The following is a 19,674-nucleotide window of genomic DNA, read 5'->3' on the forward strand; positions in this document are numbered from 1 at the left end:
TTTACACCTAAGCAAAACAACCCTGTCACAAAACACCACCTGCAATGTAGGAACCTCCTCAGTCTGTCCCGGGGATGGTCTTTCGCGACATGTACGACAAAACCTTTGTGCACTGGTGTTCTACGCATTGTGCATTCTACATTGAATGGGCCAGTTACACGATCCGGCTTAAATACCTCATGGAACTGCTTGCCTGCAACAAGCCGTATCTCACATTGAATACAGCATGCACGATATGGTATATTAGATTTCCGTCAAATCTCTGAATAAAATTAGATCAAATAACCAAAGGGAAGTAAGCGCTCTAAATGCAAACGACATGTGTAATGGAGTAAGCGAGAGTTATATGGAACCAATCTCCTGGCACCTGAGAGAATAACAAGCATTGAAATGAACAAGCGATTTTCATCCTCAATATTTTCTTCTTCTTCAAATCAACGCTTTACAAACCATCTTAATTAAGTAAGATAATTCGCCAAAGCACACCCTCACGACGTTTTCATATCTCTTACATAATTTTTTTTTTCTGAATAAAATGGTTTCTTCAAAATGCGATTCAGGCTGGCTGCATGTTATGCTGCATACCTTTGGTTAGTAGTTCAGAAGAAGGAAATTCCTACATCCTTTGGGGATGACTGAGGAACAAGGCAAGTACATGTTCTACTCATGTGTGCGTGTGTTTGTTTGTGTGTGCGGGTGTGTGTGTGTTTGTGAGCATTAATATACATGTGTGTGTGTGTGTGTTCATTAATATATACATATGTGTGTGTGTGTGTGTGTGTGTGTGTGTGTGTGTGTGTGTGTGTGTGTGTGTGTGTGTCCAGAGAGAGAGAGAGAGAGAGAGAGAGAGAGAGAGAGAGAGAGAGAGAGAGAGAGAGAGAGAGAGAGAGAGAGACAAACAGACAGACAAAGAGATATGTAGATATAGAGGGAAAAATGATCTAAGTAAAGTTAAACCTTAAATTCACACAAAATATTTATTCAGAAGCAATCATGCAGTTTCACCAACTGCAGTGAAGGGAAACCACTCTTCATTTCTATTTTTGAAATGTCATTTTCACAAGGAATGAGTTTGACACAGAAATACACATGGTTAAATTTGAACTCGAATATATATACTGCATAATGTTGTTATTTTTTCCAACAAATATGATTTCTCAAAATGTTGTTTCATCATACAGAAGAAAATGTGTAAAAACGAAACAAAATGAGCAAGCGCACCTTTTCATCAAAGCGCTTTCTTTCACAAATATCAAATCAAATTATGCACATAGAAATTCAATCACAGGCTAACAACAATATAAAGGTCTGCAGAAGACACACTTTCACTTTTTTTTTTTTAACTACAAATTGAATCACCCAGGATCGAGGCACTCGAAAAGGGGTTTTAGATGGTCAGAAGGAACAAAAGAAAAAAATCAAACAAGCGCATAACTTGACACTTTGTAGGTTTAATTGTACATGCACACACATAACATTCCTGCTCAAAATATTGATCCAGGTTTATCTCATGTTCATTTTGTAGGCTATTTGGCTCACGTAAGTGTAGCCTATGCGATCGTAACTTTGTCTGTCTGTGCGTGTGTATGTCTGTGGTAGAAACTTTAACATTTGAAGACGTCACATTATGGCGTAAGAGGGTTAGACGTCACGCGAAGGAATTACTGAAAGTCTCGGTCATTGTTATTTTGAGCGGGCCGAGACTAGTTGGCAGTCGTGTCCCTGTAAGTTACAGGCTACATGCAGACAGACAGATCTAGATCTAGTGTCTCGCTTTCTTGCACAGTGTCACCTATGCTTACTGTGTGTGTGTGTGTGTGTGTGTGTGTATGTGTGACGGAGTGATTGAGTTTGTGTTACTGTTTGTCGATTTCTTACGTGAGCCTTGAAGGCTTCGCCTCTTGTTTTCTGGTTGGGGTTGTTGTCTTTGGGCATCATATTACACACTAGCTGAGGTCCTAAAGTTAGGACCTGATTTTCTCACATTTTTTTATGTCTCAAAAGCCAGGGGTAGGGCTGGCGGGGGCTCCAATCAATTAACCAATCAATCAATCAATCAATCAATCAATCAATCAGTAAATAGAAAGACTTTCTCAGAGCTGGGACTAATTAGTAAACTAATCACAAGCATACATGTGTTGTTTTAGCAATCCCATAATGAAAGAATATTATTATATTGACTGAGCATCAAGATCATGCAATTACTTCAGTGGTTTTGACAGGCAAAGAGAACCGATTAAATACCATTTCAAAATTAGTTTTCCACTTGCAGTTGTTCCTGACATGACTACAAATTCTGTTCTCTCATGCAAAAAAAGCAAACACATGTGCATATGCTCGCTCACACACGCACAGAGTTGTTCTCAGCCTCAGTGGACAAGAGGTCAGTTGTATCTGGATGAAAAAAGGTCCAAATGTCCTGCTTTGTCCCCTTGGTAGGAAAAGTGATGGTCAGAAAAAACCCTACATGTCAAACATAACGGTTGACTGGCCAGGGGTCAGACCAATGCATTAAATCAAAAAAAAAGTGCATCAATGACTGAAGGCCAAGGCCTGGGAACAAAACTGTGCACACATAAACACACACACACATACACACGCACAAAGTATGACACTTTGCCTCAGTTTGCATGGTGTAACGATCCAGTCAATTTCAAGGTCTCTGGCAGGAAACCAAATATGCATAATATCAGGGACACGTAAGAGTGCAGCTGACTGATTACTTCTTTCCCCACCATACAAAATCTTGTTGACATGTCATCCCACCTGCACGCTCAAGCACTCAACAGCTTCACATCAAATATCAGCTGATTCAAATAATTCCATTACAAAATTCCACACAGGTCCATGCTGCAAGTACACTCGAACCTACCTTGGCGATCACCTCACGATAACGAGCACCTGCCCACACCAACCAACCGAAGGGATCCCCAACAAACATTTTGCAAAATAATTAATCTGTCAATAGCGATCACCTGTCTATAATGACCTTAATGAGCACCTTTGTTCAATCCGTCGAGTGGTCTTCTTCTTCTTCTTCTGCGTTCGTGAGGTGAAACTCCCACGTACACTCGTGTTTTTTGCACGAGTGGAATTTTACGTGTAGGACCGTTTTTTACCCCGCCATTTAGGCAGCCAGACGCGTATACGCCGTTTTCGGAGGAAGCATGCTGGGTATTTTCGTGTTTCTATAACCCACCGAACTCTGACATGGATTACAGGATCTTTTTCGTGCGCACTTGGTCTTGTGCTTGCGTGTACACACGGGGGTGTTCGGACACCGAGGAGAGTCTGCACACAAAGTTGACTCTGAGAAATAAATCTCTCGCCGAACGTGGGGACGAACTCACGCTGACAGTGGCCAACTGGATACAAATCCAGCGCGTTACCGACTGAGCTACATCCCCGCCCCCGTCGAGTGGTCATTATTGACAGGTTTGACTGCATCATTAATTCCATGCATCTCAAGCTGGTGCAAACTGCTGCATTTCAGTATGTTCAGTCATTTTCCACAACAGTACGTATGATATAAAACGCTTACTATTCATGTATAGCCTTTAATTTGTACATATTCCTATGATTTTTGTTTTCTGCTTCTTTTTTTCTTCTTCTCTTTTTACATTTAGTCAAGTTTTGACACGGGGGATCGAGATGAGGGTGTGGTGTATGTGTGTATGTGTGTATGTGTGTGTGTGTGTGTGTGTGTATGTGTGTAGAGCGATTCAGAGAAAACAGCAGAGATCTACTCTGTCTTTATTAGAAATGCAAAAGCTTAGGCAAAAAAAATACGGTATCCCGACCAACCCTATTTTTTCGCGCAACCCTAGACTTTTTTGGGGGGAAGGAAAAAAAAAAGGTCTGTTTTTTGGCAAAATAACTTTAAAATATGGTTTTTTGGAGAATTTTTTTTTTTTTAAATCCCGACCTACCGACCCTATTTTTTTGCCTATGTTACCGTAAACAGACTTTTTTTTTTTTGGCCTTAAGTCTTTGAAAGCTGTAGAACCTGTATTCATGATCACAGGATGGAGGCCTTACTAGAGCAAATGATTTTATGCATACAACTTGACATGTCATAGTTTATTAAATCCAAAATTTTAATAATAAATTTTCATTTAATTAATATACTTACCCAACTCACATATAGCAATTAACTCCAGTTTAGTGCTAGTCACGCTGTACGCGTCCCCTTGGTAACAAGGGAGACCACTCTAAAAAAGAGTGACCAATCCCATAAGGCCAGACTAATATCAAGTCTGACTTCCATATGCGCGCGCATATGCCGCCATCTTATCATTCCAAAACGAAGCCCAACTCACTTCTTTTTTAGACCCCCATACCACCACAGCAGGGAGGCGGGAGGGAATAAACGATGTGAGTTGGGTAAGTATATTAATTAAATGAAAATTTATTATTAAAATTTTGGATTAAATTACATATCTTTACCCAACTCACATATAGCAGATTGCTACTATAGGTGGCGGGTACTCACCAAAATCATGAAAGTAGGACCTGTCCTGCGGCTACCATAGCAGGCAACCCGGAACTGCCATCCTGTCTCAAGGAGGAGACGTCTCAGAGGTAATAGTTAATAAACACATCCTCAGATCGCCAGTAGGCCGACTCCAGAACTTCGGCCAAGCGGCCCGACCGGAGGACTGCCAAAGAAGAGGCCCATGCCCTTGCCTCATGTGTTCTTGCCGAAGTAAGAGGCAACACTGCCTTAACATCTCCAGACTGTTTTATCCACCAGGCGTAAGCTTGTTTGATCAACATGGAGACCCACTTGGATAACGTCGTTTTTGCGATATCCTTACCCCTTGCTGTGTTCAGTGAAATAAAGAGAAGCTTCTGGCTTTCTGAACGAATGTGCCGAGTACGTGACAGGTAACTGCTGAGCGTTCTCACAGGACAATTAACTACGTCTGGGTCTCCAGGAGCAAGAATTTTGCTCAAGGGGGAAATGTTAATGACAGGAGAAATTTGGCCTGGTTTTTGATTCTTCGCAAGAAAATCCGGCCTAAACCTAAGTGAAATAGACCCATCTTTCTCAGTCGAGATATCTTTCGCTAATCCAGACAAAGCGTGCACCTTGCTACCTCTGCGAGACGTCGCGAGTAAAACCAGAAAAACGGCCTTGCGTGTCAAATTAACCAGGCTGGCTGACTGAAGAGGTTCAAACTCATCTGATGCCAAAAAACGCAAAACCAGCAACAAATCCCAGGCTGGGAGCTGAGACTTTGAACGAGCGGCCTTAAGGGAGGCTCCCTTAATAACACTAGATATGACTCCACTGAGAGTAATCTTGTGACCTAGCTGCCGCAGCGTTGAGGCGATAACTGACCTAACGCGAAGGGAAGAAGAAGACCCACCCTGATCTGCTAGCCAGGCCAAATGATTGGCCACCTGCATAGATCTTGGCGACAGGGGTCTAACCCCGTTACGTTCACACCATGTAACCCAGGACGACCAATGAGAGGAGTACACCGAGCTAGTCGACTCCCTATGGGCATGCTTCACGAAATTCAGAGTGGCAGAAGATGCCCCTGCCCTAAGCAAAGAGCTTCTGACAGAATCCAACCGTGTAGGTTTAGAACCTGAGGATTCTCGTGAGGGATGCCTGACCGGGGTTGCAAGAGTTCTCCCTTTCTTACTGCGAGGGGGATAGGCGGTCGAACCGCCAATCGCAGCAAGTCCGGGAACCAGTGCTGGCTTGGCCATAATGGGGCAACCAACACCAGCGCTGGTCTCTACAAATCCACTTTCCTCAGAACCTTGCCTAACAGACAAAACGGAGGGAAAGCGTAAGCTGTCAGGTTTGACCAGTCCAGTTCCAGAGCGTTGACCCCCCACGCCAGAGGATCTGGGAAGGGGGACACGAACAGGGGCAGTCTCGCCGAAAATCTTGTTGCGAACAAGTCGATCAGAGGCTTTTGAATCTGGATCCAGAGTCGCTGCAGAGACTGATGAGACAGAGTCCACTCTGAATGGACCACTTTGTCTCCCCTGCTTAGTGTGTCCGCAAGGACGTTCAAGCTGCCCTTCAGGTAAACCGCTGACAGCAGAATGTGCTGAGAATCGCACCAAGTGAGAATGCGGCAAGCACTGAAAGGCTGAGAGACGGTGTCCCGCCCTGCCTGTTTACGTAAGACGCCACAGTCATATTGTCTGTGTGGAGCCTGACATGACTGTCCTCCAGGAAAGGCAGAAAAGCTTGGAGGGCCAAAGAAACCGCCTCCAACTCCAGAGCATTGATATGCAGGGAGGACTGAGCCAAGTCCCAAACCCCTGCCGTCATGTGCTCTGCCAGATGAGCTCCCCACCCCCTCAGAGAGGCGTCTGTGAAGAGCTCGTTCTGTGGCAACGGGCAGACGATCGGAACTCCCTGTGCCACCCACGGGAGCAGCCAGATCTGCGTCGTCTGAACAAACCAGGGCCCTAGGGCTATCTGGACATCCCATCCCTGAGATGACTGATCCCACCGAGCCTGTAGCGCTGCCTGAAAAGGCCTTTTGTGCACTCTGCCTAGTGGGATCAGAGTCGCCATCGACTCCATCTGACCAAGTACCGATGACAATACCCGTACGCTGGCCAGATTCTCTCCGTGAAGAGACCGGATCAAGTCCTGGAGTTTGGTCACCCTTCTCTGAGAAGGGCGGACAGACCAATCTCGAGTGTCGAAATCCATCCCTAGATAAGAGAACTTCTGGGACGGATCCAACTCCGACTTCGACAGGTTTATCGAAAACCCGAGCTGCGCTGCCTGACTGAGGACCTTTCGAGTATGAACTCCGCAAAGATCTCTGTCCTGATGGAGGATCAGCCAATCGTCCAAGTACGCACGGAGGCGCACACCCTCTTTTCTCACCAGAGAACAAAGTTGTCGCACCACTATGGTAAAGATCCATGGCGCAAGAGAAAGGCCGAACGGGAGGGCCCTGAACTGATAGGCCTTGCCTCCCCAAGGGAAGCGCAACCATTTCCTGTCTGTAACGTGCATCAGGACATGGAAGTACGCATCTGTCAAGTCTACCGACGTTGCCCAGTCCCCTGGACGCAGAGCCTCCCGTACTGAGGTCGGAGTTTCCATGGTGAATTTTACTACCCGAAGGAACTTGTTCAGAGTGGATAGATCCAATACTGGTCTCCAAGCTCCAGAGGCTTTCGGCACTACAAAGAGTCTGCCGTAAAACCCCGGCGACCTCAAGTCCGTGACTTCCTCTAATGCCCCCTTGAGGAGAAGGGCTGTCACTTCCTTTTGAACAGCGGCCCTTGCTACTAAGTCTCTTGGAGCTCTGCAAGGCGGCATTATCCTGGTAAGAGGTGCCTTTCCCTCTGACCAGAGAAGTCGGAACCCCGAACGCACGATCCCGGTAACCCACTTGCTGTCCACCAGCTGCAGCCAGGAAGAGAGGGCCCTGGACAGGCCGCCCGCTACAACCAGTGCGGGGGCTACCAGGATGGGAGGTTCGGGGGGGCATCATTGGGGGTGAGGCTTGCGCCCCGACCCCCTAGAACCGCCAAAGGACTGTCCCCTCTTAGGGTAAGGAGCTCCGCGGCCCCTACCTCTCGAGGCAAAAGACTGAGTCTGCGTCTTCCCACCACCAGACGAAGAAGTCTGAGGCTTGTTAGACACCTGAGTCTGCGGCTTGTTCTGCGTCTTCTGAAAACCCTGGAGAGCGATACGGGATATAGCAAGATCCCTCGCATCCTGCGTCTCCTTCTGAAGCGCGTCTAGAGAAGACTGGCCCAAGAGAGCACCCTCTGTGAACGGGGAAGTCTTCAGGCTCTCAACAGTAGCCTTTTCTCTAATCCGTGAGCCTGCCAAAAAGGCAGACCTCCTGGTCAACACGGCATGGGCGTAGAGCTTCGCAGACAAAGACATCTGCTCTTTTGAAACCCTAGCCAGAGTGGACAAAAGAGTGATAACATCCACAGAGGAAGCGTCGAAGCGAAACTCAAATGGATCAAGTGAGGTGGCAATGGACCTCAACAAAGACCGTTGCAAGGTTTCAGAAACGGAAGAGAGCTCAAGCAGAGATCTTCCTATCTCCTCCACAGCTGCCAGTGAAGCGTCAGAATAAGGAACCAACCTATCCTTACTGTAGCCGTCCTCACGTAAAACAGCAAGTTCCGGTGTAACCGGAAGTGCCGCTGACGTGACGGCAACGCGAAAGTGTCAATCAAATTGACAGGTTGTGGAAGTAGCTTGCCATTCCAGGGACCGGAAGCAGCCTGCTCCCCAACCTTCGCAAGCCAAGGAGTGACATTGTCCGGAGCCTCGCCATGTTGCGTCAAAAGCGGAAACGGCGGACAACGTTTATTCTTGGAAACGTTTGCCATCTCATAGGCAATGGACGAAGACTCCCGGAAGCGGAAGCGAACCTTGTGTTCCTTTGCAGACCGGAAGTCATCAAAAGCGGAGAGAGGTGGCGGAAGCTTAGTCGAACTCGCAACCACCCCTTCCGGAAAGTACCTAAATGCCGTCTCAGCTGCCATAGCCACCGCGCCTGGCAACTTGAACGGCAAGTTAAGTTGGGTGTCCCCCGCCGTAGCGGAAGCACCCTCGTCAGCGTCTCCGTCATGCTCCACCACGCAATCCAGAAGCTGACCCTCGGAAAGACTCCCATGGTCAAACCAAGAATCAGCCACACCAACAACTTCCTGCCCCCCGGGAGAGGGCGGAAGCGGAAAAGTCCGATCCCCGTTGTTCTGTGACAGAGGGGGCTTTGACAAATCCTTGCACTGCACAGGGCCTATCGATCCCACCGCCCGTGCGTTTTCACGCGAGGGAGCGGCCTGATTGTCAAGACTTTCACGGCACGAATGGCCATATACTTCCTCCTGTGAGTGCACCCCACTTTTGCCTGAGAACCCGGCTACTCGTGGGGAAGACAAACCTTTTAAGTGCCCAGGCACTTTCAGCAACGACACAAGGTGACCGTCACCCTCTTGCGCGGCATGTACGTCAGCTTGCACAACCAAAGCGGAAGCTGACACGGAAGTGGGAGTGGCAGCGGAAGCTGAAGGCAAAGACTTCATCCTAGCAAGCGATGACGTGTCCATCACGGCGGAAGGAAGAGCGCGAAGTTCAGCTTTAGTGGACGTCAAATCTGCAGCCAGAGTCGAAACCTGCGCACTAAGAGTAAGCAGCAACGACGCAACATCTGCAGGCAACAAACCTGAAGAAACAGGCGCCCCAGAAACAACGACAGCTTTGTCGACATGGCTAACCTTATCTTTAGTCTTCAAAGGCAAAATGTCGGTCGGCGGCTTATCAACAAGAACATCAAAACATTTATTAGACGCCGGTTCTAGAACTGAGATAGCGGACTGTCCGGCACTCTTATTCTTTCTAGAAACTTTCTTAGCAGGAGAAGCTTCAGCAGTAGCCTGTCTCGCACTAGACTTCTTCTTGTTGGCGTTATCCGCCATTACAAAAAACGAACTCACAAAAATTTTCTCTGAAAATATTATAAGTCCGAAAATCGCGACCAAAATGTCGCCAAAGTTTTCACAAAACAAGAAAGACCTCACCCAAACAGCATCAGGTGAAGACGATAGCTAGGCGGCGAACCAAGGGGCACATCCAAAGTCCAAAGACAAAGGAGAATAGCTGAAAACAGCCGGAGCGTACATCGAGAGCGACCAGTCCTAAGACTCGCTGAGTGTGGAATGATAAGATGGCGGCATATGCGCGCGCATATGGAAGTCAGACTTGATATTAGTCTGGCCTTATGGGATTGGTCACTCTTTTTTAGAGTGGTCTCCCTTGTTACCAAGGGGACGCGTACAGCGTGACTAGCACTAAACTGGAGTTAATTGCTATATGTGAGTTGGGTAAAGATATGTAATTTAATGAAATCTATATACTTTCTGAGAACAGCCTTTGTTCTTGAGTGAATATTGACAAAGGTGAGTTAACTGCCAAAATAAGTCTCAGGTATTTGCCAGTTACAACCAGTATAATAGTACCGAACTTTCCGGGTCATAAGGCGCGACTATTTTCCTCGAGTTTGACCCCTGCGCCTTGTACAACGAAGCGCCTAATCCGTGTATGAAATACGAAAAAAATACGACATTTCCGTGAATCGATCCTTCAAGGCTTCTCTTCGCAAGTTGTGGGAGCGGTCGATGACTGAAGGGGAGCATTCGTTAACGAAAACCGGCAGAATGCGACGCGCAAGCCTTGCTGAAGTTGCTTCATGGGTCGTACAGGCTTGGGAAGAGGTCATTTTCGATCTTTCGATTTTCATTCTTCGACCGTTTGTTACCGGTATACTTTTTCAATTTTGGTGCGCCCTGTCGGCGCCCTGTCGGCCCCCTGCGCCCAAGGGGTGACTGGATTACAATTTTTTTAAAAAGAAGGGGGTGCGCCTTTGTAGCGCCTTGTAACCCGGAAAATACGGTACCCTTAAGCAAAATCAAATGAAGCAACCCAAAATCTTACATATGTATGCATTTAGAGGTCTTACATCCCTTCCTTTCTCAGACGCAAACCAAAATAAAATCTGTGGGCTCAAGACATTGATATAACAAAAATTGTGAAGGGAAAAATCAAAACATGCTAGTAATACATTATATCTATGCAACACAATAAACTTATTAAAACATGGAGCATCAGTGCACTTTTTCTTCACTTCATGTGACTTGTTTCTCAACAAAAACAGTCTTTAGAATCTTGAGACATTGTGTCACTTTAAAAAAAAAACATCTTTATGCATATCTCACCCATAAAATTAAACATTAGAAATATGACTTAGCCAACAAGAGCACCAGAAAACAAGGTAGCACAAAACCCTCCCCAACAAAGTTAAACAGAAAGATGAACCTACAACCTAAAAACACAGTTGTCAAAATCATTCAAGGGTAATAGATTCACACAGAAACAAAAACTTCCCACACAATAAAAAAAAAAGGGAATTCAAAGCAATTTTGATTTGACGAAACCAAACAGTCCAATAATTTGCCTGTGCCAAATCAGCTTACACAGGCTATTAGAAAATTAGCAACGGGGAATGAAATGGTGGAGCATTTTTCATTTGGGCGAGAAATCAAAGTAGTCGATTTCTGGTTTGTCCTTGCTCTTATCCTTCTCCTTGTCCTTGAACAGGGATGTCGCCGATTTATCACTGCCCCTGAAAAAGAAAATTGGATGAGCATATTTTCTACTTGTGAAAAATGTCTGTCTATCCCTTTGTTCGCTTTCTCCCCTTTGTTCGCTTTCTCCCCTTTGTTCGCTTTCTCCCCTTTGTTCGCTTTCTCCCCTTTGTTCGCTTTCTCCCCTTTGTTCGCTTTCTCCCCTTTGTTCGCTTTCTCCCCTTTGTTCGCTTTCTTGCTCTCTCATCCATATGCATTCTTGTAGGCAAACGCGCGCACGCACATGCATACACACACACACTCTCTACTTTAAGCCGTTTGATCTGTATCATTTAAAGATCAGGCAGTCAGTAAGGTCGTCTCTCACTCTCCTTCCCTCCCACCCATCCCTATTCCCTCATCTCTTCCTTTCCACATGCAGCAAACCACACGACAATACAATAGAGCATGTTTGGAAATAACTCTGCCAGTATTTGTAAGCAGTGTGGCAGATTGAGCCTTTTTACTGAGCCAAGCTTTTTATATTACCGGCTTTAACCTGCCATCGCAACAAACAAACAAGATGTGAATGTTATGCAGCATACACTTACTTTGATATATATGAGTTGTTCTTTGCTACTGGTCACAAGTGGGAGTCAGCTCAGACGGACGCGTTTTTCAATACAGTCTAGGGGAGAAACTGGTCACAAAGCACCCAGTACATGCCAGAGAGATAGGAGAATCGGCACAATCAAAGAAAATACCAAAATCATTCAATAGATATGGAAATATTAAGATTTACTGTGAAAATGCTAGCAAAAATGGCGTCCAAAAACAGGAACGCACACTTGGTGTGTCTTTGAAGACTTACCTCCCGTTCTGTGTTGTTGATAATAGTCGTGTTTGTGCTGTCTAATAAAACTGATGCAGTTCTTGAAATGTTGCAAATTATTGTTGTCTTTGTGAAATGCGAGAGTGTTCTGAGGCGTAATCTGCATACGGCTGATGTCCCACATAGGGTACCCCACTTCGATCAGCGTATCACTCCAAATGAGCTTCATAGTAGAAAAGCAGATACACTACCAAAATATTGCATAACAGATCTACAAGACTGAGCCAGAATCATTGAAATTTACTTCCTGTATAAAATATTGCAATCAAATTTGCTCACGCCGTCGCACATGCAACGCAGGTTACCTTCGCCTTCGATTCAAAGTAACTCCACTCTGACTGAATTACCATCGAAACGCAGATAACGAACTGATTCGGAGATTACACGCCACACATTTATGATACTTTACACACAAATTTCAACTGTGTTGTTTCGCGATAAACAGCCATAAACAAACAAATGTGGCGCCGTCACGTCGTTTCGGAAGGAGAAACGCAGGTTACCAAGAGATTGTTTCCGATACCTGTCGGATTAAAATCATCGTTTTTCACGAATGAAGGCTCTTTGGCAGATCTGGTGAGTTGGAAACTGTCTATGAATGTTTCATTTAATGTCAAATGCGTACATTCTTGTCCATAGTGTTACCTTTGGGCTCATAAATGAAGTCAATGGTCGTGTTTTCCTAAAGTGACTTTTGTCAGCATAGAACTTACTGTGCTTTGATCATTGACTGAGAAGAATCTTCCGATGACACTAGTTCATTTCACTACGCGACTGCAGATCTGCAAGGAAACTTATGGCAGGTGAAATAAGCTTAACTGAAGACGAATAAGCGGAGTAACTGTTCTTCAACGGATTGCTCTCACTGATCTAAATATTTAGATCTTGTCGTCTGCTAGTCTGCTAGTAAGTAGTCTTCGGTCGTGTGAAAGTCACATCTATTTCGACTGTGTGCAACGATCCCTGTAGTGAAATGTTGATCTTTGATGATTTGGCAACATAACTTCGCTACATGTGCTTCGAGTGTATCTCCCCGTTAACCATTTGAAAACGTCTTTTAACAAGACCATGTTTTGACAGCCCAGACGGGGAGGATCCTCGATAGCTCACAGGGTATATAATGTTTTTCGCGTTTTTTTAAAGAATCCTTTTAAATGTACTATTCCAAAAGTACCCTATGACACGACTCAAGTGGCAAAGAACATTCTCTGCAATTCCTGTCTCAGTCCGTGCAGCCGTTTCGGGTCCTATAGTCATCATACAAACATACACACAGACACACAAGAACCAGCTTTAAAAGTTAGATTATGTGTGAACCAGTGATTTTTGGCTCACGCAAGTGTAGCCCATGCGATTGTAACTTTGTCTGTCTGTGCGTGTGTGCGTGTGTATGTCTGTGGTAGAAACTTTAACATTTGACTAAACACCGAAATACTCATTTCACCTGGTTATTTTTCAAGCACCATCTTCAAAATATTGAAGCAATGATCAACATTGTGTCGGCATGTGTGTAGTTAAAGTGTGTATCCAAAGAAAATGGGTGGTGGGGGGTTTTGAAGGGGTACAAGCAGTTGACTGGTTTCTGTCGTGTGTGGTATGTAGACCAGGTCAGGTGTCAAGACCAGGTCAGGGGTCGCGCGAAGGATTGTGGTATAGATTCACTTCTCCAGTTCTCACTTCTGCATTCGCCGATTCGGGGAAGACGATTTCATGTTGTTCGGTTTCTAAGCTCCAGAAAAGTAAATAAAGAAGCTACCAAAGGGAGATTTCCTACAATTTGATCTGCACAGCGTTTTTCCAATGTCCACGCGAGGAAGAGCTGTCGAAAGCGCAGTGTCGATCTGGCAGCCGTATCCCGGTAAGTACAGAGACAGATCTAGTGTCTCCCATTCTGATAACGTGTCACCTACTGTTAATCCGTTTTGTTTTAATTTCTTTTTATTTCAGCAGACACGGATGTCAAACACAGTGCTAGGCTGCAGTCACCTCTAGTGAAATGAGTTGATCTAAAGTGCCTGTAATGTTTGGATGTCTTTAATTGTTCGTGGTTCGATTTATGTGAATTTCAAGACTTGCAGTGGAGTCTCAAGTTAAGTTTACTCTGCCCGAAAAAAACTGTCCATCATTTACTTGAACATGCAGATATAAGGAAACGGAATGAATCTGTTCTCAAAGTCAAAATGATCACAATTTTTTCCTCAGATTTAAAACATGCACTGTCATGGTTTTGTCTGTACAATTTAGTAAGTCTTACCTTGCAACAACTTCCTTGAACTTGAAAGACAGTTTTTGAATGCTAGATCTGTATCGCGTTTCATTCCAGACTCGATTCTCTCTTTGATTGTACTGTTTGCTGTTTACGCACTATCATGATTCGCTATGTAACGTTTGGTAAGCTTACCTTGCAACAGCTTTCTTGTCTTTGTTGGCATTTTCTTTCAAGGCAATACAACGTAAGATTAGATTCTTTCGGACAGAAGGTAGAATGTGAGTTTTGAGACAACGACAGTCGTCCAAAGAAAGCTTGCTGTGGCATTTGTTTGTAAATAATGGTACATGTGTCACAGTGATTCTGTATTTTTCTGCGGTTGATGTGGTTTCTTTTTTCCTCTCTTGTTTTTTCCCTCCTGAGTTGATCGTTATCATTTAAACAAGACCCTCAGAGAGTACCTCCGTTGCTCCTTAAAATGGAATGTGAATAGTGTGTTGGTTGTGTTGATCGTCAGAATTATTTTAAGAACCAGGCGGCTGCAGTCAGTTGACATGTTTCGCATATTGTAGGGTTACCATGCTGCATAGGTAAAGTGGCTTGTATAACCTGACTATTCTGTTTCAAAACACTGTTTATATTTGTGTAGGTTGTAGTCATCATAACTAATCGCATTTTGCCATTTGTTTCAGAAAGGAGGTTTACCTACAAGATCGACGCTATGTCAGATATGCCTCAGCCACATGAAGACTTCCCAATTTAGATCCACTCGGCATGGTGACAAGTCTTGATGAAAAGTATGGGACTGAGGACAGAAGCGGAAAAAGTGGCCACATGGCAGGTACCTATTGCTTAGTGTCTGCAGTGCAAAAGACAGATAAGCTGATGGTAGATTTGCAAATGAACACAGTGCCTGTGTGTGTGTGTGAGGATTGCACAAGATCTCATTCAAGGACAACTGCACCAACAACAAATACACAGTCATTTTATCTGTTTGCCTTCTTTTGAAAATTATACATGGAGTTGATATGATGCGTTAGTTTTAACTGTGAGTGTGTGTGTGTGTGTGTGTGTGTGACGGATGAGTTTGTGTTACTGTTTGTTGATTTCTTACGGGAGCCTTGAAGGCTTCGCCTCTTGTTTCTTATGTACATCAAATACTACAGTATTTCTGCTTTATGAAAAGCTATATTTCAAAAACAAAACTAGAGATTTGAATTTTGACCACTTTTCCCCCTTTCTGTCACCAGTACTGAAGAACAACTCATATGGTATACGAAAATATACTCATCAGAGTTCACGATTCGTTACGGCAATAATAGCTGACCTACAGTAATCGCCGACAACGTGTTTTGACCTAGGTCACGTGGTTTTGGCTTGAGGTCACTAGGAAAACACACGTGCTTAGCAATCATTGCCAGTGATAGGCAAGCAATCGGCGGCGAATCGTGGCTCGGATGTGCATATTTCAGAAAAAAAAGGGTATTATATTGAGGGCACACTAAATAACATACACATCAGTTAGTTGTTCGTAGCTATGGCAGGTTAAAGCCGCTAATCAGCATGCTAGTAGCCATGCTTTGAAAAGCTTGACTCGGTAAAAGGGGCTCTTACTCTGCCAACTCGCTTAAAAATCCTGACAATTATTTCCGGAAAATATCTAATAGCCATACACAGAAGCAGGCACTGACCATGCAGCCACAGCTTTGGTCATAGGAGGCGGGGCTTTGCGCTGACTGACAGACGCTGACAGTGTCACCGGGGGCAACCAGCACTTGTTCCTAAAAAACATACATATGTTGAAAAAACTACACACGCTGGAATCATCACATATCACAATGCATTCAGAGCACCAGCGAATATAGACATAAGCCATAAGATTATTTATTCAATATTTTCCATACAATAAAAAACAATGTATCAAAAATTGTGACTTGGGGGCTCTCAAAATAGATATAAACAACCACAACATAAAAACATTGACTTACTCCATACAAAACATGTTTACACTTGAGTAAGATTTTACGAAATAACTTACCTAAAAACTAAAGTTTTTTTAGTATTTCACAGGGCTTAATACCTTATTTAAAGTCTGTAAACTTTGCCAAACTTGTTCTGTACCATAACATCATATCAACAACAAAAACTTCAATTGGGCCTGCCATGGCAACAACATTCTTTCAGCAATGAACGTTAATGATATACAATACCGATACAATGACTGTACATGCAAAGCCTAGCAGTGAGTGACCTTTTGAGTATTTTTCTCCTGCTGATATGACAAAGTCATCAAGATAAAATTTGTTCTCGAATTTTTTTTGTTGCTTTCTGGGAGATGTGCAGGAGAAGCGACAAAATGTTTATGCGACGCCACGTCAGAAATTTTACTTTGGAAGAGGGGGTCAAGAAGAACAAGAAGGGCAAAGCCCATACGACTCACATGCTTGACCTCGACCTTTAGGGTAACTAAACCTAGCAATGACATCATACACTAAGAACTGCTTTACACATTTTTCCTACCAAAATACATGTGACCTTGACCCAAGGTCAAGGTCATCCAAGGTCATGCAACACAAAGCTGTTAATTCAAGACATAGGAAGTACAATGGTGCTTATTGGCTCTTTCTACCATGAGATATGGTCACTTTTAGTGGTTCACTACCTTATTTTGGTCACATTTCATAAGGGTCAAAGTGACCTTGACCTTGATCATATGTGACCAAATGTGTCTCATGATGAAAGCATAACATGTGCCCCACATAATTTTTAAGTTTGAAACAGTTATCTTCCATAGTTCAGGGTCAAGGTCACTTCAAAATATGTATACAATCCAACTTTGAAGAGCTCCTGTGACCTTGACCTTGAAGCAAGGTAAACCAAACTGGTATCAAAAGATGGGGCTTACTTTGCCCTATATATCATATGTAGATGAGGTATTCAATCTCAAAAACTTCAGAGAAAATGTGAAAAATAGCTGTTTTTTAGGCAACATTTATGGCCCCTGCGACCTTGACCTTGAAGCAAGGTCAAGATGCTATGTATGTTTTTTGGGGCCTTGTCATCATACACCATCTTGCCAAATTTGGTACTGATAGACTGAATAGTGTCCAAGAAATATCCAACGTTAAAGTTTTCCGAACGGACGGCCGGACGGACGGACGGACGGACGACTCGGGTGAGTACATAGACTCACTTTTGCTTCGCATGTGAGTCAAAAATCTTGGTTGGTTTAATTCATGTAATGGAAAATTTCCTAAATAAATTATCATTTAATTAATATACTTACCCGAATCACATTAGCATTGAGTCACCTGAGATGCTTATCACTGAAAAACGCTTACCCGGCTAAAGAATTTAAAGGGAAGCAACCCCATCACCAAAACGAAAGTGAAAGTAGCTTTGGTAATGGGCCAGTACACCGGGAGTTACCTCCCATACGGGTGTATGCCACGTCACTTCCTCTAGGAACACGTGCCTATTATCATACGGCTTTAAAAAATCTTAAAACCATAAGCGGGGCAGGTGGGAGGGAATACAGTATGTGATTCGGGTAAGTATATTAATTAAATGATAATTTATTTAGGAAATTTTCCATTTAATATCATATTCTTACTCCGAATCACATTAGCAGATAACATCAACAAGGCGGTGGGCTAGAAATGAATCAAAACTCACCATCAAGTTCTGGACAGGAACTGGCCTGCTGCTATGAGCGCTGGAAGGCCTCTGGAGCCATCCTGTCGAAGAGCTGTGACGTCCCGAAGATAAAAGTTTATGAAAACATCTTCGGAACGCCAATACGCAGTTGTCAGCACCTCCTCTAGACGTCTGGAGCGCAGAACTGCCAGAGAGGATGCCCACGCCCTCGTCTCATGGGCTCGGGCCGAGTCAAGTGGCAAGGAGGGCATAACCCCCCCCCTCTTTGTGCGCCTCCACTCATAAGCCTGTTTGATGAGCGAGGACACCCACCGGGCCAACGTTACCTTCGACAAATCTTTCTCGCGCCTAGTAAGGAGAGAGATAAACAACAACTTCTGAGAACTAGACCGAATCGGCTGAGTCCGGGCTAAGTACAGACGAAGTGCCCTCACAGGGCAATTGACCGAATCGGGGTCACCCGGGGCCAACGCGCTGGTCAGAGCCTTAACTCTAACCAGCGGAGAGGCCTGCCCCGGAGACTGATTCTTGGCCAGGAAATCAGGCCGGAAACGCAAAGATGCGGAACCGTCCGGCTCAAAGGAGATATCTCCAGGCTGACCCGACAGGGCGTGGACCTCGCTACCCCGTCGGGCCGTAGCCAACAAAAGGAGAAACAGCGCTTTGCGAGTGACATTGAACAGACTGGCCTCGCTTAAAGGCTCAAAATCCGCAGAACGAAGGAATTCCAGGATTAAAAACAAGTCCCACTTGGGAGCGGGCAAACGAGCTTTAGCTTCCTTAAGAGCAGCCCCTTTAATGACTGCAGCTATAACGCCCCCGACTCGAACAGAACGACCAATCTGCTGAAGAGTCGCCGAGATAGCGGAGCGCCGGACCCTCAACGAGGAGACTGAGGCGCCCTGTGAAGACATGAAAGAGAGGTGGTTAGCGACCTGAATAGAGCGCGGAGCCACCGAACTCACCCCTCTAGCTGAACACCAGGCAGTCCATGCCTTCCAGTGGGAAGCATAAACTGAAGAGGTGGACGCTCTATGCGAGCGAGCCACCAAGTCCAGAGTCAAAGACGACGCCCCAGAGCGCTTCAGCGAGTCCCGAACAACTTCCACACGTGAAGCTTCAGAAGACTGGGCTCCTCGTGTGGAATGCCTGTTCGGGGCTGCACTAGTTCCCCTCGCACGAGTGCGAGAGGAATGGGGGGCCCTTGGGCAAGCCGAAGAAGATCTGGAAACCAGACCTGCGACGGCCACAGAGGAGCGACCAGAAGAAGAAGGGCCGGCTCCTCCATCTCCGCTTTCCGGATTACTCGGCTGAGTAACGGAAAGGGAGGAGTCTGAAGATCTGTATGTGCCCCCCAACCCTCCCTGGACGCATCTGTAAAGAGGTCCAGGTCGGGGAGGGGCACGACGATCGGAACACCTCTGCAGACCCACTCCGTGTGCAACCACGGAAGGGTCGCAGACTGGAACCATCCCTGCAAAGGGATGAGGGCGTCCCAGTCCACCAGAGGAGAGTCCACAAACGGCTTCAGCGCGAACTGAAGCGGACATTTGTGGACCCGGCCCAGTGAAACCAGAAGAGCCATAGACTCCATCTGCCCCAAGATGGAGGCGAGCGAGCGGATGGAAGCCATCAGGAGAGGTAAAGTGGAGCGAATCTGAGCTTGGAGCTTGTCCACCCTTCTCTGAGAAGGCTGGACAGTCCAAGCGACCGTGTCGAAAGACATCCCCAGATAAGTGAATGTCTGTGACGGGGTCAGCTCCGACTTTACCCGGTTGATCGAGAACCCCAACCAGTTGGATTCTCGAAGAACCGTCAGGGTATCCTGCGAACAGCC

The 19,674-nt window shown here is 45.3% G+C and overlaps 1 protein-coding gene across 1 annotated transcript in view; it reads right to left on the reverse strand.

Moving 5' to 3' along the window:
• Nucleotides 1-1,092: 1,092 nt before the first annotated feature.
• Nucleotides 1,093-19,674, reverse strand: part of LOC138981889 (transcriptional repressor NF-X1-like) — a 59,864-nt gene continuing 41,282 nt past the window's right edge. The window contains exons 22-23 of the mRNA XM_070355030.1: nucleotides 15,872-15,961; nucleotides 1,093-11,138 (exon numbers count right to left, since the gene is read on the reverse strand). Coding sequence (XP_070211131.1) covers nucleotides 11,039-11,138; nucleotides 15,872-15,961 — 190 coding nt within the window. The 3' untranslated portion in view covers nucleotides 1,093-11,038. The remainder of the gene's footprint in view (nucleotides 11,139-15,871; nucleotides 15,962-19,674) is intronic.

The sequence above is a fragment of the Littorina saxatilis genome, linkage group LG12 (assembly GCF_037325665.1).
Source record: "Littorina saxatilis isolate snail1 linkage group LG12, US_GU_Lsax_2.0, whole genome shotgun sequence".
Classification (NCBI taxonomy): Eukaryota; Metazoa; Mollusca; class Gastropoda; order Littorinimorpha; family Littorinidae; genus Littorina; species Littorina saxatilis.